The sequence below is a fragment of the Cyclopterus lumpus genome, chromosome 1 (assembly GCF_009769545.1).
Source record: "Cyclopterus lumpus isolate fCycLum1 chromosome 1, fCycLum1.pri, whole genome shotgun sequence".
In the NCBI taxonomy this organism is placed as follows: Eukaryota; Metazoa; Chordata; class Actinopteri; order Perciformes; family Cyclopteridae; genus Cyclopterus; species Cyclopterus lumpus.
In genome coordinates this window covers 7,541,781-7,567,142 of record NC_046966.1, presented here as the reverse complement: position 1 = coordinate 7,567,142, position 25,362 = coordinate 7,541,781, and the positions used below count along the sequence as shown (strand labels likewise).

At 42.9% G+C, this 25,362-nt stretch overlaps 1 protein-coding gene across 3 annotated transcripts; it reads left to right on the top strand.

Annotated features, from left to right (window-relative positions):
* The first annotated feature begins 834 nt into the window (after positions 1-834).
* Positions 835-25,349, top strand: LOC117738026 (inactive rhomboid protein 2-like). Of its 3 annotated transcripts, XR_004610084.1 has the most exons (19): positions 863-1,079; positions 10,225-10,374; positions 12,312-12,475; positions 12,851-13,034; positions 13,719-13,940; positions 14,085-14,213; positions 14,611-14,720; positions 15,026-15,244; positions 15,568-15,679; positions 16,072-16,146; positions 16,695-16,856; positions 17,352-17,437; positions 17,576-17,639; positions 18,310-18,404; positions 18,540-18,615; positions 18,988-19,088; positions 19,657-19,810; positions 22,716-22,895; positions 23,298-23,408. XR_004610084.1 is itself a non-coding variant. In XM_034544341.1 (18 exons), exons 2-18 carry the CDS (start codon positions 10,237-10,239, stop codon positions 23,727-23,729), a joined length of 2,523 nt encoding a protein of 840 aa, XP_034400232.1. In that variant the 5' UTR covers positions 835-1,079; positions 10,225-10,236; the 3' UTR covers positions 23,730-25,349. The 3 variants fall into 3 exon arrangements, 2 of the variants coding, with proteins under 2 accessions (XP_034400232.1, XP_034400261.1); XM_034544341.1 differs by lacking the exon at positions 22,716-22,895 and having other exon boundaries at positions 835-1,079; positions 23,298-25,349; XM_034544370.1 differs by having other exon boundaries at positions 22,716-23,416.
* The last annotated feature ends 13 nt before the right edge of the window (positions 25,350-25,362 follow it).

Sequence of the window (25,362 nt, the reverse complement as noted above, 5' to 3'; positions counted from 1 at the left end):
ATGGTTTAATGATTTTAAACAATATGATTCTGATGGTTGCTAAATTTGACCTGTAAGTTAAATTAATAAAAAAACTAAATAATTGGTGTGATTTGTTTTTGTCTTGATCCTGCTGTTGACCAGCGTATACAGTATGAAGTACATTTAGCAAAAGTCTACATTAGGAAAATATCAAATATAAATGCAAGGACTACATATAAATAATTACAATTTTGGAAGATACCCATCAATTTGGCTGCACTTGAATAAATCTGTCTCTTATTATGGCACAAATCTAACATTTTGAACATGTTTCTTTAATGCTCTACCAACAGCTAACAAATCATAGCGGCCACATCTTATGGATCATATTTATTGAAATTTAGTTTTTCCATCACTCTTGTTAGGTATAATAAAATGTACTTGCATCTTACTGCATGTCTTTGCCTCGTTGGACGTCAATGAGAGGAAGCACCATCCCTGGATCTCCGTAATGAAGAGCCTGCACGATATGTTCTCGTAATCATAACAGCCAACTGAGGCCAAAAATATGTAAATAAAAATATATAAATTTTATATTTTTAAAGTCTTAATCCTTTCTTTGTGTTTAAGTCGTGTGTTCATTTAAGTTATTACCAGCAATCATGTCTCAAAGTTTACATAAAAGAGCCCTTCCGCTCCCTGTCAGAACACGGATACTCGGGTCAAGTGAGCCGCCGCTTGTAATGTAATGCCCCTCTGTTCATGGTGTTATGGTACGGATGCTTGTACTGCCCAAAAGCACGGAGATAGACCCTGCGGGGGTTGCGGGGGTGATCTCTACGGGCCTGGTGACTGGGCATGTTACCATGCAAACCACCATTGTATCTCACTCAACAGAAAGAGGCCGCAGGGCTGGACCGGGCCCCGCTCGTCCGCACCGTGGGCACGGGGAGTCGTAGCTCCGCCCCCTGCTCCTCCGCGGAGCTCCAGTGAAGGACGGTGGGAGAGAGAAAGAGGGAAGTAGTGACACGCTGCTGGACGGGAGCTTACAGGAGCGTCGCTCCTCGGACGTGAAACCCTCCGCTCATGAATAACGACCCACGCATTTCTTCTTGGAGGTGAGCGGAATTAAACTCTTTGGACTTTGCGTTTTGTTTTTTTGGATGGTTAAAGCGTTTAAAAGTGAAACGTTAACTTAAAAACAGTTTGAGACAACGGCCGTTATCGAGTTAAAAAAAATAAATAAAACGATATGACATATTCAATATCTCCAAATGAACTCGCATACGTCCCCGGATAAAGGAGCTGTCCGTGTGAACCGAAGCCGTGTTTTAGTAGGACGGAAAGCTCCGGTGGTGACATCTCGGTACATTGTTAGCTCACAACGGTCGTTCTCGTCCAACAGCGCCGTTGTGCGCGTGCCTCGACAAGCCCTTTGTTGTTCTGCGGGGACAAATATATACGAAGACCACAATTCATCTCACATTTCCCCCCTGTTGTCGCTGTGAAGTTAATTATAGTCGCCATGTGCCGCCCAATTCATTTGTTGTTACACCCCTCCCATTTGTTTTCTAAAGAATGTCGGAGGGAGTGTTCACGCGGTGAATCAACGAGGAATTACCGGAACTGAAACTGTCATTTTCATCTGGAATACAAGAACACAAAACTCCAATAGATAGGAGTTTAACGTTGTTTTGTATTTATTTTAATTTGATTTATTCTGGTCTTAAAAAAAAAAACAGAATGTTTTTTTTGATTTACACAGTGGAAACTATATAATAAGTCAGTTATTAAATTGCTGCTCAAAACGTCACTGCAGATACAAAATGCATAAATGACCTTTGTGTTCACACAGATCTTTCTGCAAAGAGTAGAGTTGCATCATTTTGTTCCAGGTTTGGTCTTTCAGCAGATCTGTGTTGGAGTCCGTCACATGAAAGTGGCAAACTCTGTTTTTTAACAATCTCATTGAATTAATGGAACTGTGAGTTAATTTATATGAAATATAGGTTAGTGTTACTCAGTTTGTGTTTGTGAGTTTACCTCTCTTGTTGCTATTGCGGATGTGTTGGATGATGAATTGTTGTTGGTTTCAAACAGTGGTGCACATAAGTTCACGTGCCAATGAACTGTTTTGTTTGTTTTTTAAATGGCAATTTTGTGTCCTTTCGTTAAGATAAGTGCATCATGGGAAATGTAGACTGTGTACAAAGCCAGTATTGTATACAGAACAGTTAATACACTACAGTACATTTTAGCTAACTGCTTTTAAAAGAACATTAACATGTATGTATTTAATAACACTTTAGTATTTATGCTTTATTTTATTTTAAGTTTCTACCCTTACCTTTACTTGCTCGGGCCTGTCATGGTATCTGTTTTTAAAACAAGTGTTTATCTCATCATTAGCACATCATACTGTCTGTCTGCAGCTGTGAAGGCAGTGCAGAAAAAGGGGAAATGCATCCTCTGAGCATAGAAGGCTATATAGCACGCAACTAAGCAACAGCTGCATTTGCATGGTTGAACTGCCACGGCGTTGGCACACCTGTCACTGTCGGAGTTAGCGGAAAACTGTGACCTAGTGCAAATAAGAAAGTTTACACTACAAGGGAACACGAGTTCAGGTCACACACGCATCAGAATCAGCAAGCGATCCCCGTCTCAACTTTTAACCAAGCCATGAGAAATAGATATATTTGGACTGCCTGTTTTTTCTTCTCCTTGAATTCTATATGTGGTTTGTTGGTAAACCCTTTTTTTAATACATGTGTCGTAGATTTCTCCAGCGGTTTACAAATGAGGCGTGTTGGTCTTCAGGGTTCGTACGTGAAGTGGTTGACATTCACAAGCCTGACTGTGGCCACTTTTGATAGACGTTAGAGTGCAGTTTCAGTTGCTGCATTGTCACTTCCCCATCAACACTGCACCACAGTCCATTTGTAAACTAACAAGAATGTTGTTCATGAAGAATGTCTTATTTCCCTGCTCTAATAATGTAAAGTTTGGAAACAACTTGGCTTGTCCGCCTGCGCTCAGGGTCTTCCCGTGTGCCACAATGCCACAATCAAATCTTGTCATCGCTTCCCTCTCGGGGCTTTTGTTCCACGATCTTCTCTGTTTTCAGCTGCTGCTGCTGCTGCTGCTGCAAAAAAGGTATAATAACAACCCACTAAAGTAACAGGAGGGTTGAGCTACTGAATATGCTGTTGGAAGTATTTACCGCACTCCCATGCCAACCTGACACATTATATTATTTTGGCAAACTCCGCATATGCTTTGAAACCCTAAGACGCATAACCTTTTAAAAGGATTATTTGGATTTGCTGGCTTCGCTATAAAGCTCTCAGCGGTGCAGAGAGTATTGTAGGCTTTATCGACCATTTGCACCGAAACTGCTCATTTTCCCTCCATGTTTCTTGTGAGATCCACAAGCAAGAATTGTCTTCACTCACATTCTTTCTGGCGCAGCAGCTGATTTGTGACAGCGAGTGAGAGTGCATTGCTTTGTCCTTCTCAGTTTTAACACCCAGACTGGGCCTGTTGAAACCCTCAGAAGTTAGCTGTTTTAGGTGAGACATTGTGACATGCACAAGTATGCACACACTCGTTGCAGCGATGACGGAGAGAAGAACAATACCGTGTTTTATGTGCACACACGCCGTTTGGGTTACATCTTGAGAATTGTGAGGAACTCTTCGTTTGGGAACAAGGCTCAGGCATTGCATAGTCTGCAGGTTTGGGCATGCAGACTCTTGGGAAATGGTGCAATGTTTTAAACTGTCTCTGGAACGGTTAAGTTGAAAGCCAAGGTCCTTTTCCAAAATGAGCGCCTCCATAGTGAACTGAAAATAGCTTTGAAATGGAACTATTGATTTGTGTGAGGCACCAACGTGTTGTTGCCTCACACAAATCAGCTAAGATGGGATATTAAATGGGATGCGTAAAGAAAACCAAGGTTTCGTTTACAAAGGCATCATCATGAGATAATGTGGTTGGAAGTGAAGAATGAGGGGGGAGGTTTGGATTGTTGCTGTTTTTGGCAGCGTACACACATGTAAACACACAGCCACTACCAAAACGCGCGCACACTCTCCCACGCCTCGAGTAGCATTCAACTGATTGCTGTTTGCTCAGTCATGAGGATAACCCCACACACACAGCAACAGGGCAGGCAGAACTAACCAAGCATGTTGTGTGTATGAAGTTAAAGCAGGAGGATGTCGTTTCACCATCAATGGTTTGGGTTGTCTTAAAAAGGTCTTGTTAAAGCAGAGCCTTCCTGTTCGTTTTCAAGGCATTCTGCCAGCTGACTGCAGCTCCCAACAGCTCTGTTAGTATAGACGGGTAGGCTGGCTCCATTAGGGAAACTCAGTTTGTCAAACATGGAAACAGGAGAGAACATTTGCTGCCGTTTGCATGGATTCATATTTGAAAATGTTGGTATTTTACCTGTAGAGCTGATTTATTTTACACAGGCCATTCCCATAAAGGGAAGCAGTTTTACAAACATTGCTCGTCAAATAGTTTGACCGCTGTGTGTCGTAGCTTTTTTGGAACTGAGAAAGTCATGACGGTCGGGGATGTTGTGGGTTTCATTGGAGATGTATGAGATCTTATGTTTGACATTGCACACAGTTCTCCCCCTAATCTGAGGTGGCAATCCAAAAAGAGAAATGATAGGGGTAATGCAAATATAACTACACCGTGACTTATACGGCTAAAAAAAAAAGGAAAAAAAAGTCGACGTTAGAAAAAAAAAAACACTACTTGAAAATGAAAATTAGGAAGTCACCATGTTAGACTGGGGATGGCAGCTGGATGTGGGTCAGTGAATGAACAAGATATTATCATTCATCCTCATATGACCGAAGTGCTGATCGAGAGAAAAATGTTGACCCGACGTTGGTCTTAAATCATCCTCTGGAGATCGTGAATATCTACCAAATTTCACTGCAGCCCGGCCAGTGTTTGGTCCAGGGAAGATGTCTCTCGATATGTCCATAGATAGCTAGAAATGGGCAAAACATTCGCATTGTACAATATCTTGGCACCAGAAAAGTGTTAGGTTGCATCAACAACATGTATAGATAACCTTTAACAAGTTCCTGTTTTTTAAGAAATGTGCAACTGTTTGGTTCGCTTTAGGGAAATTGACTGGCAGTGTAAACACACAATGTCTCCTCATGCTACGGGTCTAGCTCACACTTGGTGTGGTGAAGTCACACACACAAATTATCCCGTGACGCATTTGTCCACACACTTACTGACTGTCAGACATAGAAGCTGTGGGAGGACGTGAACATTGTCTGAACATCATCACTCGTACCCAATGCGGTCCTCAGTCTTAATAATTAAATGACTACAAATCCCACAAATATTCATCCCCCACTCCTCGATGCTCTGATGCTTCGTGATTTCTATCACACTTGTTCTGGAAGCCTCTGAGTAATTGCATGTGTGAAGTTATCTTTAATGGATTTCTGGATTTCGAAATGTGCTCTTTTGGAGTTTGGATAGGCATTTATTGGTAAACCTCAAGAGCATTTAAAAAGCTTTACAGGACTTAATGTAGTTCAACGTTTAAGGTGGGATATGGAATACACACCACAGATGAACAAACTGTGACACGTGTCTTTTGTAGACGCCCTTCTTGGAAACTTCAATGGAATCGTGGCTGATGTTAACAAGAATAAGTGATCAGGCAGTTTTCTGCAGGTCAGTTCTTTATAATAAGAGTTTTGGAATAAGTCCGATAACAGCAGCGGCCACAGCAGCTGTTTCTGCTGTAAATCTCCATGGTTACTGTAGTTTAAGTTTCTGCGACTTGAAAAAGGAAGGATGTCGTTGTGCAATGTGGTCTGGAGCCCGGCTCTCCATTATCACACTTTAGAACCGGTGTCAGAAAAGGGCCAGCGTGTGCCATGTATAATGGTCACTGCCTGAGTCAAAGTTATTATTGCTTTTATATTACGTTTGATGATGAAAGATCGTTCTGCAAGTATTAACTCTTGTAAAAAATGGTGACTTTCACCCACTTTCATAGTAGGCGTAGTTCATCATGAGGCTGTAACTCCACCTAAAGCTTCCATGATAACAGTTTAAAATCTGGTCTACAATGTCTAACCGCAGTGTTTTATAACTTCGTTAATTGTAAAACAATACAACCGCATTCAAGATCGCGTTAATGAGGCTTAAGAAGCCAAGCCTGGAAAAGCCCCCTTGCACCCCTTGGCTGCCTATACTTAACATAAGTCATCGTAAAGTGTGTTTGGCCCAAGTGAAGTCGGTCAGCTGCTGTGTAGAGTGAGCGTGGCAGAAACTGTAACGCGATATTGTCCCTGCACCCCTGCACGCGGGTCATGTGTGCGGTTTATAAGATGGGGGACTATTTGTCGTCACTGCATTTGCAACCCGTGACGTGAACATCCGGAAGCTACACCGCTCTCGAGTTAATGAGCACAGTCCGGCCCGTGTCCAGGTTCACGGGGCATAGCACTGCCTCGAGCATCAGTCAAACGGGAATACTCAGACACAAAGCGACACTGATGCGTGCTAGGGGGGAAGGGACTGAACCATGGCGACACACTCTCAAAGGAACACGGGATTTCACCCAACACACACTGACAGTACAGTCACCGCTGATTAATAACGGTCGAGTCATGCGCCGCTCGGATGAACCAGAGAATTGTTAGACGCACTGACAACTTGGAAACGGTACTTTCCGTGTCATGTGATGACATTAGTAATGGATGATGTCATCCTTGACATACCTCTTCCTTGCTCTTGGGATCTGAGACGGCAGCGAGGGAGTTGACAGGTTCACATCTGAGGATCGGGGATCTCTCGTTGATTTGTTTCTCTACGGTTCTCCGTTTATATGCCTGACTTCACTTCGACGTTGATCTTTAATTTCTTGTCATCTCATCCATGCTTATAGAAACACAAGTGGAGCATTACACATGTATACGTATGTAATTTGCACATGAGAGAAAGTGAGCGAGAGAGTGCACGGATGGTTAATGATTAGTAAGGAATGATCCATGTTTATTTAGCAAACATTCCCCTACGGTGCAGCTGCCTGCGGATTCCCAGACACAGTCGGGGGAAACGATCGTCATAGATTCAGTAAAAATAAAGCATTCTTTAGATATTTTTCCTGGTGGTGGTATCAACAACCTGTCAGAACAGGTCTCAGCTTTATTAGGTTTTTTTTTTCGTGTTGTAAAGCCTTTTAATTATTTCCTTTGGTCTCATTTGTCAACACCGCCGTGTTCATTGGGCAAATCCGATTATAACAGTAAGAATGATCTTACCCAGAGTGCTGCCATATCACAGTAGATTCATGATGGAGATTCATGCTGTTTATCAGCAGGCTCCAAATCTATTTCCCCAGTGTGGAAACGTTCTCTCTTGGGAGGCTGCTTGAACATGTTGTTTGTGTTTTTCAACCATTAATTTTGAGCATTTAGAAAGAAGCAGGCTGAGCAACTCATCTTTCCCTCTCTCCTCCCTCGTACCTAGCTCTGTGTGTTTAGTAGAGCCACTGGAGATTGTGTTCCTACCGCACGGCAGCTTTCTCCTTGTAGATAAGACAGGATGCATATTTATAAAATAAATCTCTCTTAAAACTGTGCGCCAGATCACACACTTAGTTGCTACTTGTCGAATGTAAAAATACGAAGGCGAATTTTATGCTCCGAGTTAACATCCTTGAACTCTAACCATTATAGTGCCCTTATAAAAAGGTTATAAAGAGGATCTGGGCCCTTCTCTGGTAGTTTGTTATTTTCTTAGGCGTAAATAACTCTTAGGTCGCCATGATATTATATTACAACGTTTACCTTCAAGATGGTTAAGTACCGATATATTTACATCTGTTGATCAAATCCTAATATACAATATTATGATCATGTTCCCTGTCCCCTGGTAGGGCCTCACATCCTGTAGGTTTCTATCTCAGTTGTCTTTCCTCTGGAGATACGAGTCGTTGTCTAACTGCCTGTCCACATTCACAGCCTATGGTCAGCAGCAGTCTCCCCGCTACTTGAGCACTCTGTCCATTAGCCTAATTCCTAGCTATTTCATTATCTAAGTGGGTGAGCTCCAGCCCCAGAGCCACTTCTCCACCAAGCCACAGGTGAGATGGTCTGCAGCCTCCTCTCGGTCTCAAGAGGACTAAATCAGGCTTTCTGCCCAAGCTTGAAATATTGGTCTTACATAATTGAAGAATTGAAATATACACCCCTATTACAATGAAGGCATTATAGAAAAGGCAGGTTTTTTTGTGTGTGTGGGTGGGGGGGGGCAAAGTAAGTGACATGAACAATATGTAAAGCCCTGTCTATCTGTGCATTGGCTCTGTAGTGGAAACTAGGCTATTGGCTGAGCTGGTGTCAGATTTCTCTGCTGCCGCCATTCCTGCCACAGACACCAAAGGCCTCGGATCGATTTTACAAACCACGACTCCTGGACAACTTCAAGGCTTTCAGGACCATAATGACATAATGGATGTGTTGGCCAAGGCATGTGTTGTTATTGGTTTAAGTCTGCAATGCCTTCGCTTTCTCTGTCAATATTCAGTGTAGCGCTACGAGACATTGTGAGCGCCAGGAATAGACTGGCTGGCTGTTTCGCTGTTGACCGATTGGTAAAGACTGGAAGACAGAGATAAGTAAGTTTAACATTAATGTTCAGTCCCTGATCGGACAGAGAGACTGGTTATGAATCTTATTATATCAACTCTACTGAAAAGTCTGCAGATGTGATTCATGCGTTATTTGTGTAGCGTGCAGCATTTGCGCACGCATGCGGTGTCGTTTAGTAAATGTGTTTTGTTTGTAAACACTTACTGTAAGACAGCGATCTTGACTTGTGTCATGAGATGTCAGACATTAAGGGATGATCTCCTTCAGAGCAACTTATAATGAATGTAGACGTAGGAGAAGCTTCAGCGACTAGATCGCCATTATTGTATTTTTAAGGCGGTTTTCAGTTCGAGGTATAGATTAGCCAACCACCTTTTGAGAGCACTATTGATCGCTGTCATCTGATGTCATCGGGTGTAACTCCCAACAGCTTAGCAGCTGGTGTATCAGTTGCTCTTTTCATTAGTGGTCCAAGTACGTACGTTAGTGCTGCAACATTGATTTCTGATTGATTTAGTTGGTTTAGTTGAATTAATTTTTTTGCGGGTCATTAAAGTCTTCTGCTCAACACTACTGTGACATGGAGTAATCATGACATGATCAGTCCGTGCAGAGATCGTGCAGACAAAGCTGTGAGGGGACATTAATGAGCAGGACTACTTTTTGCACTATAATTGCATCAATGTGATGTAGTGTGTTGATTTGTCAGGTATTTAATTTACTGGATTAGAAAAAAGGAATACGATATGCATCTGTTTATTATGTCACTAAATGGTTTCTCTGCAATGAATTATGATACATGCACATGCGATTTGCATATATATATATATATATATATATATATATATATATATATATATATATATATATATATATGTGTGTGTGTGTGTGTATGTATGTACACTCCAGGTCCTTCAGTTGGCAATAACAGAAATGTCATATTGTTTAGTTATTTGTGTACCGTGCTTTGTTTATTAAATGTCAGAGCTCATCTTAACAGTGAAACACACATGGTCCTTCCTTTCCTCCCGCCTCTTCCTTTATATTTACTTAAATCATTTACCCTAAGCACTGTGAGGCAAGACACGGTCGCTATCGGTGATGTATCACCGTTTCTCATCTGCTGGAAGTGAATGCAGAGCTTTATAAGGATCACTTAAGAAATTGCCTATGAAGGTAATCAAAAAGCACGGGAAGTAGCCAACGATTTTCAGAGCAGATGGAACTGGATTAGAGCCAGCTGCAGCTAAACAGACTGTTTTAATGAACTGTAATGAATTCCTTTTTGAGTTATTGTTGGGCCTATGAAGTAAAGCTGTACACATTCGCCACAAGAAATGTATAACCCTGTCTTAAGTGATCCCGTTTATATAGCATTAGTTATACCATAACTAATGCTATATAAACGGGATACCATACTGTCGTATTTTAATGTATAATGCCATCCGTTATCATCATCATCATTGGAAGATGAGATAAAAGCTGTGACTATAATCTCATCTTCCAAAAGGTTGTGTATGAATGTGCTATAGTTTGTCTTGTGCTTGTCCTCTTGGTTGTATGTGTTTCAATCGTGTTTTTTAAATGACATCCATTCTGATTTTCTCATCTCCAGCACTCTGACAGGATGGCATCACACGGGGGGGAGGAGCCTCCTCTAAACGGCGGTCAATCCGATAGCCGTCTAAAGAGCAAGAAGCCGCCCAGCCTTGTAATAGCCATCCCTCCACCTGAGGGGATGACGTCCCACGACCCCACCAAGCAGGTAGGCCGAGTGCTTCTCCTGACCCTGTCTGTCACTGCCTGGTGTCCTGAGGCAGATTGTCACTGAGAAGACCACCACTCCCCCTTGTAGCCCGCGTGTTACATTAATATAAGGGGTTTTTATATGTACATTTAGGCTGAAATCTCTCTATATATATACTATTTGCTGTCAGATATTATGAATTAACAAGACAAATATATATTTTTTTATTAACATTGATTTCCCTAAAAAGCTTTATTTTTAATCTGCAATCTTTTATTTTTCTTTCACCTCTGCAAGATTGTTTAAATGGCTATGATGTAATGATCAGTGCAGTGCTTTTTTTTAAACCCAAAATGCTGAACTCATTTGGGGTCCTAAAAAGCTTTGAGAAAGTCTCAGTATGTAGATTTAGTGCACAATCAGAAGATTGAATTTGGATTAAAACATACTCAGTCAGCAGTGATTGCGGAAACTTCAGTTCAGTTTTATTGGAGACTAATGTCAACAAATCTTTTAATATTGCCCGACATCCTTACCGCAGTTATTGCAAGTCATTCAGCTCACTCGTGTTGATGGACTCTTTGGAAGGAGATGCCATGCCCAATTATTTGACTCCAACGTTGTATTTACATGGAAATTACAAAAAAAGACTTGTGGCAGTACTTTAAGTTGAAAGATATTAAACCAACTTAATGAAAGTTGTTGTGTGTATGTTTTATGTATATGCTCTCCCTCTGTTCAGATTCAGAGGGACAGCTGGACAGATAGTTTTTGTCATACATTTTCCCTGTGGACCCCAGGCCTAGAACACAAACGATGGCATTGCAGCAACACAAAGTAGCAGTTAGAGTTTAATCGAGCATGCAAAAGTTAAACCTCTCCCAAGTTGTGTAATAAACATGCAAATAAAGCGTGAACCCGGCCATTTACTGCAGCCTTGAGAGAGAAAAGAAGAAGCTGAAAGAGGCCACACACTCTAAATGTGGATATTTCCATTACTAAGATATATTTGAGTAATACTAAATTAGGAAATAATTTTGCAACTTCACGTACTGTAGTTACAACTGAAACAATTACTTGTACATTGGAAAACCTGGGTCCAGAGGTCATGACGCATTCAGTTTAGTTTTTTTATTATCTGTACAATCTAAGACCTAAAACCTACTGTTATTGTCAGTTGTTCACAAAACGTCAGTGATGATTAACTCATGCTAATATCTAATGTTAATCAGGCCCACAGAGATTTAAGTGCACAAATCCTGAATAAAGTTTACAAGAATTATATATAATTAATATGTGCAGCCATTGCTTTTTTCTGATCGTGGCGCCGCAGTGGCAGAACCCGCGTACACCCCTATCTCAACAAGCTGAGCCTCAATCCGAACATACAGGCCCCTCGCAGCTCGCCTCGAGCCCCATTAACTGTCAGTATGACAACGCCATTAGCCTCAGCAACTGCAGAGTCACTGCAGGTTAAGATAATGGACTCTCACTGCACCCAACATGATTGAAGAACACTATAAACAGCATACACAAGTAGGTGTTTGAGAGAGCGATACCCGACCATACTAAATGAGTATTGTGTCCACATTAAATATGCACGTCATCCAAATATGTCATTACTAGGACTTATGCTTACCACTCACTGTGTAGTTATTACAATAATTACCAAATTGCTTTCTTAACAAACTTATGATTTAAAAATAATTTCATCTGAGGTGCTCCCTGCAGTCTTATGCAGCGATAATTCATTGTTTTATTCTGCTAATTGAACAGTAAAGCACTGTAGGCTTTTATTTATTATCCATGCTGCTGTTGCTGCTGCATTATTTAGATTATTGTTATACTCCTACAACTGTAATTGTAACTTTATGTAGGCACTATTTATATGTATCATACCGTAACAACAACTGTATCACTGTACCGTAACGGCGTTTCTCCTTTCCTCTGGTCAGCCACTACGGCCGTCCCTGAAAAAAGGCGCGAGCGGTCAAGCAAGCGGTTCTGTGTCCGAGGGCATCAGTGGACACAGAGACGGAGCAGGAGATGGAGGCTTCTCCTTCAGAGACAGGAGGGCAAAGTTTGGAAGACAATCGTCGCTCTCGCAAAGCATCCGCAGGCAAGATGAAGAGTCGGTTGTTTGAGTCATGGTTATTGATTTTGTTCATGTGGATGCTTTATTAGTCAGAAAGGTCATGAGTCCATGAAAAAGCAAAAGCAAAGCGCTCTTCACCAAAGTGTATTATACAAGAAATGCAAGCGGTGTTCCCCACAGGTCATTCACCCTAAAGAGTCATACAAGTGCACATTCTGGTCCCTACAAAAAAACAATCCTGTCCAGGATCCCTCTCAGTTGACAACAATTATTTTGTCAGCATTCATCAGCAACATATCCCAAAAGTCCTGTGGTTGAGTGAACCACTAACAGCTGAACAAATGCTATTCAATTGTACTATGTGATACTAAGGCCACCCTCTCCTTTCTGTACCTGTAGGAATACAGCGCAGTGGTTTGGGGTGGGGGAGGACTGTGAGACCAAGCAGCAGCTATGGCAACGGAAGAGCCTGCGCCACTGCAGCCAGCGCTACGGCAAGCTGAAGGCCCAGTATAGAGAGCCCGAGACGGCCTCCAGCATCGACCAGGGCCTGGACTCGCCAGGAGCTCAAAAGATGCCCAAGGTACCGACATAGAGACATATAATTCCTGTAGGCCTTCACGCTCTAATCACATCCAGATCAAGGTTCTGTACTAATTCATTTGTTTAGAAACATATAAATACCCTGACTCTGAATATACCTAAACATCCTACCATGGAAATAAAAAGAAAGAAAACGGGATGGGACACAGCAGGCTCTGAGCCATGTAGTCTTTTCCACTCTCCACTCAATTGCACAGTAGTAACCTATAATAGTAATACTGGTCCCACATGTATGTTGGCAGTGAGAGGCTCCTCTGTACGGACCGGAGATGGTGAGAGGGAAAAATGTGTCTGGCTTTAATAAAGTAGAGTGCTGCGCGGTGACAGACGTGGACCATCTGTGCTCCAGATAACTTGTGTCACTCTCTTCAGTCTGTGTCAGACGCCTCTACTCATCTACTCGCCATCCAGTATTTTCTTTTTGTTTTCTTAATCTCACTTGCTTTTTTGACTCTTGACATCTTTTTGCGCTTGTCATCTGGAGTACAAGTGATAAGAACTTCCATCTAGCTGCAATGTTTTGTTTTCCTCTCTCTTACTTACTTACTACACACTTACACTCAGAAAGCTTTGTCTCAAAGATGCTTCGCGGGTTTTTTGCCAAGTTAATTTGAATGTCACGTTAAAAATATTCACGCCAGAAACTACTCTCTGTTTTTGGTAGATTGTGGATCCCCTGGCACGGGGGCGAGCCTTCCGATGCCCAGATGAGATGGACAATCGCTCCCCGAGGACGCCACACACAGCTGAGGGGGGGCCCTTCACCCCGGGGGTCACCTCACTCAGCTCCTTCACCAGCCAGCGCTCCGGGTACAGCCGCTTCCCCAAGCGCAAGAGGGAGTCTGTCGCCCGCATGAGCATCCGAGCTGCATCCAACCTGCTGAGGGTGGGTCTGGTGCTGGAAAACCTCTGTGTGTTAGGGTGTATTCTAGAAAGGGAGGGGACAGTTGTTTTACTTATTCTGCAGCCACAACTTAGAAACATTATGAATGTGTAAAATACCGTATAATGCTCTACTTTTGTTGTTCAGGGTCGTAGCGGCTTGGCAGGGTCCCAGACAGGTCGCAGTTTCCCCAAGAGGAGCTTTGCCAGGCCCAGCTGGATGGACGAGGACACCGTGGACTCCGCAGACACGTCCAAGTCACTCTTCTTCAGCAAGGTCAGCTGTCACTCTCTGGATCTTCCTGTCAGTGCCGTGGCAGCAATTACAACACTTTGCTGCAACTTTCTTTGACATTTAATTGTTTATTCCTTTCCTTCCCTGCGTACGTCAGCAGTCACACTTCCACTTTTACTGCTTATCAGGCTCTTTTCTTATTATTTTTATTATTCCTTCCTTCCATATAGCCATATCTATTAAGTCTGTATTTGCCAAGCATTCTGTGATCATCTATAACGTTGTATATGTCAAACATATTCAATTGAAGTTTAATATATATATATATATATATATATATATATATATATATATATATATATATATAATATTTACAGCTTTTCATTTTCCCTGCATTTCCTCTTCCTCCTCTGTGACCTCCATTCCCTCTGCTGCGTAGGTCGATGCCCATGATGAGTTGTACTCTATGGCTGATGACGTGTTTGAATCGCCTCCCATGTCTGCAGCCTTCGCTCCCAGCGAACAGCCTGACCAGAAGTTCCCAAGCCTGTAAGTAAATGATTAACCAAAAACATTTAAACACCTTTAGAAAAAAACTTACTGAGCTGGCTCCGCTGAACCGAGAGCAAGAATATTCAATAATCCTTATTTCTCTCCACACATTTCATCATTAAATCTGATTTCTTCCTTTTTCTTTTCATTATTCATCTAATTTTCATGCAATTTGTACACCTTCAAAGGTCTTCTTCTTTATCCGTCTTAACTCCACCTTTCCGCTTCCTCTCCTACCACTCTTGCGTCGCCCACTCTCTCACCATTTGTTAATTTCTTTAATGCTTTTCTCCCAATCCCAGTAAGGACGTATCTCGAACGCCCAGGACACCAACAGCAGGAGCTGAAAAGAGCCATCCTCGCCGGGGTGGTCGCATCGCCTCGCAAGTTAAGCACTTTGCGTTTGACAAGCGCAAGCGTCAGTACGGCATGGGCGTTGTGGGGAAGTGGCTGAACCGGCACTACAGACGCAGCCTCAGCAGCAACATCCAGAAGCAGCTGGACGACTTCCACAGCCACAGGTCAGGAATGAGGAGATGCTTCTGTGGACGGACACATTAGTGAATTCTGTAACAAACTTTAAATAATTGACTTGTGTACCTCAGGCAGCAAGAGCAAATCAACCAGTGTGATTTTTGTGTCGTTTTTTTACAGTTAAAAAGTGACATTAAACCTCTGGAGAGACGTGGCTTGTATACACGTTATTGTAATCTTTATTAAGAGGAGTTTTAAGGAAATTTGAATTGAGACATCACATGACCTCCCCTGTCATGTGATCACAACTGAAGGTATGTGTTGGCAAGTCATGACTTGATTTACAGTGGTTCTCTGCTGTGTATTTTAGGCCCTACTTTGCCTACTGGATCACGTTTGTCCATGTGGTAATCACCTTGCTGGCCTGCTGCACGTACGGTTTTGCCCCTGTGGGGTTTGCACAACATTCTGCATCTGAACTGGTGAGTTAGCTCAAAACTTTCTGACTGAATTTGATTTGTTTGACCTGATTGTTTGCATTTTACTACCAAGAGGACATAAACATCCTGCTATGTGTCGTGCCAAAGGGGCAGGTTATTGTTTTTCGTGTAGGAATCTGGATGCACTGACATAAATCTGCTCAATCATTGCCTAAAGCATGAGAAATTGAAAGTGAATTCATCAACGAAAATATACAGATACAAATGTGTGTGTATATATATATATATATATATATATATATATATATATATATATTTTTTTTTTTTTTCATCCCATATCTCATAAATGAACATGACTTTAAATGTTTTGGTACTTTGGCATATTCTACACGTTGCAGATCATTTGTAAACGGTGTCACTCTGTCGCCCTCTAGGTGCTGAAGAACAAAGGTATTTATGAGAGTGTCAAGTTTATCCAACAGGAGAACTTCTGGATTGGTCCTAGCTCTGTGAGTCCCTTGCTGTGTTACACTTCTATATGTTTTTCACCATCAACCCAGTTGGATATTTGTCTCGGTTTACAAGACTGAAGTGAAATGTTCCTTAAAATGATGTACGCAGATCCTAAAATGAACGGAGCCGGATTGTGAAATAGATCCGAGATATTTTCTAGTATTTCACAGCCTGGATTATCATCGCGTGACACCAGACACGTTTTGCCTGGCCTGTTGCAGCAGGGTTACACCCTCATTAGTTTGTGACTTTATCACTTACTGCATTTCCTGTCACATACTGTTGCCCTCATCATGCTCTAACCTCAGTGACTCTATAGCAAGTTACTTCCATTAAACAGTCCGATAGAGTCACACTTGACAAAGTCTCAGTATTTTGAACACACATATTCCAAAACAACTTTTGGAAAGACAGAGAAACAAGATCTACATCCAGAAATAACTCGTATGAGGGATAGATTTTGAGTTTTTCTTCTCTGGATTGCATCACTGTGTGTGGGTTGCCGGGTTTGTGTATCTTTACGATTATTTCCTCATCTTTTCAGGACGACCTGATCCACCTGGGGGCCAAGTTCTCACCGTGCATCCGTAAAGACACACAGATAGTCAGCCTGATCCAGAGGGCCAAAGACCAGGAGAGAGAGTCCGGCTGCTGCGTTCAGAATGACAACTCCGGATGCGTGCAGACCCTCAGCTTCGACTGCTCCGTGAGTGGTTTATCATGCACCTTCATACTTAATTCATTAGCTCGTCATTATAAGAAACCTTGCTTCAGTGTGAGAAAGAAGTCAAGCAAAAACACTTCAATGAATATGCTCCAGAAATTGCAATTTAAAACCTCATAAGGCGATTCAATCTGCTTAATTTACACACACTTATAGCCACAAAGTAGAAACACACACACACACTTGCACGTGAGAGTGCTGTAAATATGTAATCACAGGTTTTACGCATACACATAGCACAGTTCATGCCACAATTACATTTGTCAACAAAGAGTAAGTGCTACAAGATTTAAATGTAACAAATGCCAAGATGTCTTTTTAGGTAGAAGAACATTCTTAAGATGTAAACTGTTGACTGAAATATCTATATTTGTTGTGCGTTTTAAGATGCACACTAATTACTCATTTGTTAATTATTATATTGTTATTCTATGGAGAAAATACTCAAATTGAATGCAAAAATAACTGTGAATGCAGGAGACGCTGGCCACCTTTATTAAATGGAAGAATGAGCACGTGGACATCAACAGGACCTCTGGTTCTGTCTGTCACCAGGATCCCAGGTGGGAATGTGCATGTGATCATTGTGCCACATGACAAGTACAACGTCAAGAAATACCAAGCAAGTTGTCATTATTGATTGAAGTTGGCTTGTCATTTCAAAACTACTTTCGTGCTTGTGTGTTGCATGTTGTGACCAGAGTGTGTGAAGAGCCTGCCTCTGGAGTGCCCCATGTATGGCTAGATGACATCACCCAGTGGCCGGTAAGGGAACACAGCTTCTAAATGTATTTCCTAATTCATTGTTACTACGAGGAACTTTTAAGTGGTTATGAAACAGCCTCAATGTAATACTGATGTCTCTGTATGACCTACTTACTGTAAGTAAACAAGACCAACAGTGAGAAGATTGCCCTGTTCTACCTATATACTGAAATATCATATCCCCGAGACATCAGATGAGTCGGTAACTCCAGGCGGGAAGCGGAGGGCTCCGTGCATGGCAGCAGCGTGGCTCTGCTCTGCTCCTGGCATGTGCGGAGCTCTCCGCCCCACTGCCGGAACCTCCGGCTGCAGGTAGAAGGCAAGCAGCAGCCGCCTGCGTCTGTCGGACCTGGAGCTCCTGGCAGCCAACAGCGACGCCACGCTGCTGGACGCCCAGGCTGTACTGCAGGGCCGGCTGGATGGAAGGGAGGTCAGGGAGAACCAAAACTAGGCGGGGCAGACTGTCAGACCCTGTTTCTAAAGCGAGTCTGGCACCTGCAGATCTTTACAACACAGGGTCACAGAAACACTACCGCTTTTGTCCACAGGGAGTGCCAAAGATCCAAACAACATGAAAGTTCCTCGTAGTAACTTTAAACAAAGTAATTTTCTCAACGATGTTCGAGATCTACAACATGAAATAAATGGCTCATTGCTCGTCCTTCTCCAGGTGTGTACCTTTCCCAAGAAGTGGAACCACACAGGCTACAGACACATGGACTGTAACCTCAAGGGACGGCCGTGCTGCATAGGAACTAAGGGCAGGTGAGACACGTGTGCTGTGTACTGACTTCAAGTCATGCAGATATCAAATTGATCTACGGTTCCACGTCTTGATCGGCTACATTGCCTGGTCATCTGGAGAAGATTTTAATTGGTTATTGCTTGTCCCTCCTGTAGATGTGAGATCACGACCAGAGAGTATTGCTCTTTCATGCATGGTTACTTCCACGAGGAGGCCACACTCTGCTCACAGGTAGTGTGTGTGTGTGTGTGTGTGTGTGTGTGTGTGTGTGTGTGTGTGTGTGTGTGTGTGTGTGTGTGTGTGTGTGTGTGTGTGTGTGTGTGTGTGTGTGTGTGTGTGTGTGTGTGTGTGTGTGTGTGTGTGTGTGTGTGTGTGTGTGTGTGTGTGTGTGTGTGTGTGTGTGTGTGTGTGTGTGTGTGTGTGTGTGTGTGTGTGTGTGTGTGTGTGTGTGTGTGTGTGTGTGTGTGTGTGTGTGTGTGTGTGTGTGTGTGTGTGTGTGTGTGTGTGTGTGTGTGTGTGTGTGTGTGTGTGTGTGTGTGTGTGTGTGTGTGTGTGTGTGTGTGTGTGTGGACATTTCTGAAACCATGCACTGCTCTTGCGCAGATCCACTGTCTGGATGACGTGTGCGGCTTGTTGCCGTTCCTCAACCCTGATGTTCCTGATCAGTTCTACCGTCTCTGGCTCTCTCTCTTCCTCCATGCTGGGTACGCAGTCACAAAGATGTAGTGTCTCTTCAAGTAAACATTATGAAATACTTTTAGATGCCGCTCTTAATTTTCTTATTACTTCCTTCTTTTTTTTGCTTGTTTTTTGGGTTATAGTGCTATTCAAGTACAGATGTAGCCACTGTGAAAGTTACACTTTTTAACTGTTTAATAGCATTAAGAGAATGGTTAACATGCTGCTGTGTTCATCTTATTGCGCTGAGTCAATCAGCCGTTTTGCTATGTATGATAACTAAGCGTGGTTTCATTGTCAGCATCGGGATTGAATCTTAATGAAATATTTCTAAATGAGGCCCCAGTGCTCTTGAGCCACTCACTCACATGAATACTGATACTTAGTGCTAATACTAAGCACAAGGGGAAATACCCTGCCTCCACTTTTTCAGACAAACAAGCCAATGAGGCTTAATGGAAAAAAAGTGCAGATGTTTGCAGTGTGTGTAAAAATGCATATACAATAAAATGCACTTGGTTGAAATACCAGCAGACTGCACATTTGCGTCATTCTCTGACTGGTGTGTGTGTGTGTGTGTGTGTGTGCGTGTAGGTTGTTGCACTGCCTGGTGTCTGTGGTGTTCCAGATGACCATACTGAGAGACCTGGAGAAGCTGGCTGGTTGGGTCCGCATCTCCATCATCTATATCCTCAGTGGTATCACTGGAAACCTCGCCTCCGCCCTGTTCCTGCCCTACAGAGCTGAGGTGAGTTCTTCACATGAACACACGCATGCAGAGACATAAAATTTACATAAAGTGCACACATGTACAGTAGACTCTGTGGGACTACTTTTCATTCATCAACATTCCCTGAATAAATTAAAGAGCCAAAGCTGCTGCCGTCACCACTTGATGAATTGTTCTCGGCCACCTCTATATTTAGGCTTAATAGTTGCTAAATCTGGTCTGAATGTGAACTAAGACAGCCTTCACCGTTTTTGATGCCCTGACAAAATATTTATCGAAAGGTAAAAACCCTAAACGCATTACCATTGTAACTATAGTGTGTTTGCCTGCTTCTCCCACTCACCGGCTTAACTCAGCTTACCTTGGCTCACTTACTGGAGGGGAGTTTCTCATACTGGGGATTATCGGAGCAGAGCTGGCGGCCCCCATCTAGAGAGGTTTGGAGGGGCACAGGAAACGCCTCATGGTGTTAACTATGCAACTGCCTGTTGAAACTGAGCTTAGTGTGAGTGGATAACACTTTTGGCATTAACCTGCTTGACTGAGTCATTTATATAAAGAGAGCAGTGCCATCCAACCAAGCAAGCCTCTAGTCATCCCTCAAAAATCGTATGTGGAGCGTCGTCTAAAGAGAAACCTGTGCTGACATTTACCAACACAGACCACAGCTTTGAAGTTTAATTAATGTCTGTTTTAGGAACACATTGGTTTTGCTTCTATTGATTGCAACATGTTTTGGATAAATAGAAGAACCTTTGAACAGATGATGTCACTGTCCAAACAAAAGTTGACAAATCATCTATCAGGATGTGCACACCAAATGAGAGTTGCGTTTGCGTGTGCGTGTGCATGTGCGTGTGCGTGTGCGCGTGCGCGTGCGCGTGTGCGTGTGTGTGTGTGTGTGTGTGTGTGTGTGTGTGTGTGTAATCGCTCATCTCTCTGTAAGGGACTCTCATTAGACACATTTTTTTATGCCACACACAGGAAGAAATTTGAGCATGAACCAGGATATCTGGCAAAAACAAAGTGTTGATCTGTGCAAATCACTCGTGAGAACACAGTCTGGATTACCTACATCTTTACTGGCACGTCTGTTCTTTTCCGTGTGTCTCTGCAAAGCCCACTTTCCCCTTTAAGAGATTAGTCTAATGCCATTGTGTGGTTGCAACAGTACTTACCTACTGAATGGGATCACACTTTCTTTTGAACAAAAACAATTTTCGTAAAGACTGGACTTGTCTGATGATGATTCTGCACCTTAATGAACACAAAAGCGTCCTCCTGGCTTGCTTCTTGACCTTTTGTATTTATCTCTTGATGCCGTGCAGAAATCTGTTATCGTCTTCATAAGCCGACACCAATTGCTCTCACCTAAGGTGGCTCTGTGTATGACGTACTTAGACGTGAGAGCCAGACGTCCCACCATCCAGCTCTGCTTAGCACCGACGAGTTCACAGCTTCACACACCAGGAATAACCAGAGGAAGCACATGCAAGGCACAACAAAGGACGGTCAAGACTCTTAAGGAGGCACTTTAAGTGGATTATCCTTCACTGTTGAGTTAAGGAGACCCTGTGGCAGCTGTGACTGGAATAATGATCATTCTCATTAGTAAAGCAGATCTCAAGAATTGTGAAAGTGTAACAACTTAAGTTGCTACTCCTATAACTCTGCAGAGATGGTTAAAAGACAACATCAGGTTCCTTAACGTAATAGTACTATACAGCGATCCAACTAACTAACCACTACAGATTTATCTTTAGCATTTGTTCAATTTACCAGATAGCTTTACTGCATGCTGTTTTAGGCACGTCATTGTCTTTGCTGCCTCGCTATATGGAAAGATATGAGTTACAGCTTTCACCTATGGAGAAACTAGGAAAGTATATTTTTTACCTTGACAGTGTGATGGCAGAATGCATTAAGTCCAGACATAAGCGGTGTTAAAGGTTTTGGTTAGGATCCAACTGAGAAAACAATGCACATTATGAAATATATACACGCACAGTAGTGTGGTGGTAGTAGATCTTTAAGCGTGTACTTTCGTTATGAACAGTATGAACGGTCACCTGGAAGTGTAAATGGAGATTATACATGTGTCTCTTGCCAGGAAGAATTAAGATGATGAGGTCACTTAGCTAAAGTATAACAGTGATCACGCTCAGCGGTCCTACGAAGCTCTTTATCAACTTGTTAAAGCGACCCAGGGTTTGTGAGCGCGCTCGCATGAAGAGGCAGCATATGACCAAATAATGAGGAGTATGTTGTCAGCAAAGTGGCATATATTACAACTATGAATTGACAGATTTATAATCACAGCTTCATATAGGGCATGATGGATGGGACTATAATTACACGTGTGTGTTCCATTAGGTTAATGTGTTGCCTAGATGTATTCTTATTCTTATTATGTTATATCCTTTAGCTGCAACTTGTGTAATATTATCTCACAATCCACGTACCGATCTTTGATTGGTCAGTAGGCGGTGCTTTTATACGACGGGATCGGCTCCGGAGCAGGTTATATTGTCCAGTGTAAGTAACCATGGCGATCTATCCCAAGAAGTGAACCTTTATTGTGGGACTGAAAACCCAGAGTTAACCCGGACGTCGCCGCGCTAACACCAAATCTTGCTACGTTGTAGAGCCCCATGGTTTAATGTGACCTTTGCTCCCCTCAGTGTTAACATAATTTAGCACCATTAGGGCAAACAGAAGGTTAACCTCTTGTGTCTTTTGGAGACGTCAACGCCACCTGATGCAGCACATGACAAACTAGATGTGGACCCGACTGTGTTGCGTCCTTCCAGGAAAACATTTAACTCAAGTGTGCAGAAAACATTTTCAGAACATAAAAAGGAATGGTTCTAAGCATTAACATGGTGGCTGGGTGGGCCGCGCTGCCACGCTCCTTTTCTGTTAGTGGGAGTTTGACGTCTTCACAGATTAGCCATCGGCCCGTGACCCGGCCAAGCCTCCAAACTGCACGGACGTCCCTCTAATCTGCTCACCTTTGCTGCCGGACCCGGGGCTCGTACTGCCGTTCTTCCACAGAACTACATCCAAACTCTCCTAGAGGTGGTCACAGTGAGTCGGCAGCAGTGTACGTTTAATCGTCTTCTGCTGCCGGCAAATTAGTATTTATCATCAGAAACATGATCTCCTGCACATTATTGATCGCTCAAGGAACATAATTCTGTGTAAGACATTTTAACTTGAATGCATATGACCCACTTGCATGACGCTGTGTTATCTAACAAATAAGCGGTGTAGGTTCTCACTGTTCAGAAGACAAATTGCAGTTATTGAAGCAAATCTGCTAACGTCAAGATATTTTAAATGCCCCCGTCACCAGTGAACAGGATTCGAGCATTTTATCTCCGGTGCGCATCAGAGATGTGTGTCCAGTGCTCAGTCATACATGTTAGTTTTCTATGTAGGAATAGAGAAGAACTCGTTCATCTTTTTGTCGGGACTAAACTTTCCTCTGTTCCTCTCCCTCCAGGTGGGTCCAGCAGGGTCTCAGTTTGGACTCCTCGCTTGCCTGTTTGTCGAACTGTTTCAAGGTTGGCAGATCCTGGAGAAGCCTTGGAAAGCCTTCCTCAAGCTGTTGGGCATCGTCCTCTTCCTCTTCCTGTGCGGCCTCCTGCCGTGGATCGACAACATCGCCCACATCTTCGGTTTCCTCAGCGGCTTGCTGCTCTCCTTCGCCTTCCTGCCCTACGTCACCTTCGGGACCTTCGACAAGTACCGGAAGCGCATCCTCATCGCCGTCTCAATGTTGGCCTACACCGGGCTGTTCTCCTCGCTCATCGTTTGGTTTTACATTTACCCGATTAACTGGCACTGGCTGGAGCATCTCACCTGCCTGCCCTTCACAAACAAGTTCTGTGAACGGTACGACATAGACCATGACATTAACGATGTGGTGCACTAATCTCGAGGCTACTGATGGTGCTGCCGATCCACTACCTTCTAGCTGTTTCCCGGTCAACTCGGTGGCCTTTTAAGAATTTAAGAATGTTTTTCTATTATTTGCTCATCAAAGGAACTGATCAAAGTCCATGTGAATGGAACTGAATCAGTCTCTTCTCCTCGGCCTTCACCTCCCTTAAACTGTACTCCTACTTTTTAATCCTGTTAAGTCAAGTCTGCCACTACTTAGCATGTTAATTTGCTAATGGGCTCGTAACCGGAGAACAGGAAAGGCCACTCTTCAGCTCAAAAGTCCCATGAATCTAAAGACGCCAAAGGAATCACCTCGGGCCTCCAGGTACGCTTCCCTTCAGCCTTGTGGACGACAAACAGCTGAGACAACAAAGGAGGACTGATGCCGTGGTGGGTCATCGGGTATCTTTGTGGCCCACTGGACTGAGATACATCAGAGGCCTCCTGCCACTTATTCATGTTGTGAAACACTGGGTTTAACGCAACAAACGCTGCCATTCAGTCCGGCGGCTTCTATCTGTTTCAACAGTCGTGAATGTCGAGTCATGTCGATATTTGGAGCAGTGAAATGTTACGCTCAGAGTGTTCCTAGTATTACCTGTGCAGATGAAATATTTCAAGTGAAATGGCAGTGGTCAACTACAGTAAGATTTCTATCTAAAACCACTAGTAGCCTTAAACAGACTATGCCATTGTACAAAGAAGCCTCATTTGACTTTTGCATACTTCTTGTGATCAACTGGCAGCATGCTGATGAAAACATTACAAAGCAGCTACACGTGCTGCTCATATATATATATATATATATGCATGTTGTTCTTCCTAATCGCTCCCGTTTTCTGTACGTCACTGCGACAAACACAAAGTCCTCAGTCAAGCTCTACTTATGTCTCACATTTGGTCCCATTTGTCTGCCAGCACAGTGGTGCCTACACCGGTTTGTTAGATCTACTCTGAAAACAATCGTGAAATGTATATTTATTCCTGGAGTGATAATCTAAACAGGCATTTTTGTGAGATCGTGAGTGAAAGATTTCTCCCTCTGGCTCTCGGATCTAGTTTGATGTTTGCATAATTTCGACGCCACCATCTGTTTCTGAAACGTACTGTGTAGTAAGCGTGAGCTCTTTATAGGAAACCTCTCAACTGTGCCTTCTGACATGCGAGTGTTTGATCTGAACCGTCTTCAGTCAGGGCTGTGCATGCTGCAGTTTCACTGCTGTGTTTTCATTGGGACCAAATCATTTCACTTTTTTCTATTTGTTGGAATAAAAAGGGAACGTTTCAATTACATTCAGGTCGAGGTACTGTTCTGTTTGGCTTTAGTTTTATATGTGGAAATCTACTTGTCATGTCAACATGATGCCACTCTAGTAATAATGAGCATCTGGCATTCACCGGTGAGAACTTCTTTTACTTTAGAGTGAGAATAACTGCATATTATATCTTCATGGATCTAAAGTACATTTAACAAGAAGCATCTATATTCAAAATCATGCGATGTGATCAAAAGCTCCAGGACAGCCGCTCCATGGACCCCCGTGGTGGAATTGAAAGACCTCAAAGCGGACGTGCTAGAAAATAAAACCTTTAATATTTGAAGAACAAACATTGGTGAACAT

Bases quoted from the DNA above. Each gene is read 5' to 3' on its own strand.
- LOC117738026 (XM_034544341.1), top strand. From the start codon at position 10,237: ATGGCATCACACGGGGGGGAGGAGCCTCCTCTAAACGGCGGTCAATCC. The intron at 13,035-13,718 runs GTACCGACATAG...TGTTTTTGGTAG, and splicing joins GAGCTCAAAAGATGCCCAAG to ATTGTGGATCCCCTGGCACG. The intron at 19,089-19,656 runs GTACGCAGTCAC...GTGTGCGTGTAG, and splicing joins TCTCTCTTCCTCCATGCTGG to GTTGTTGCACTGCCTGGTGT.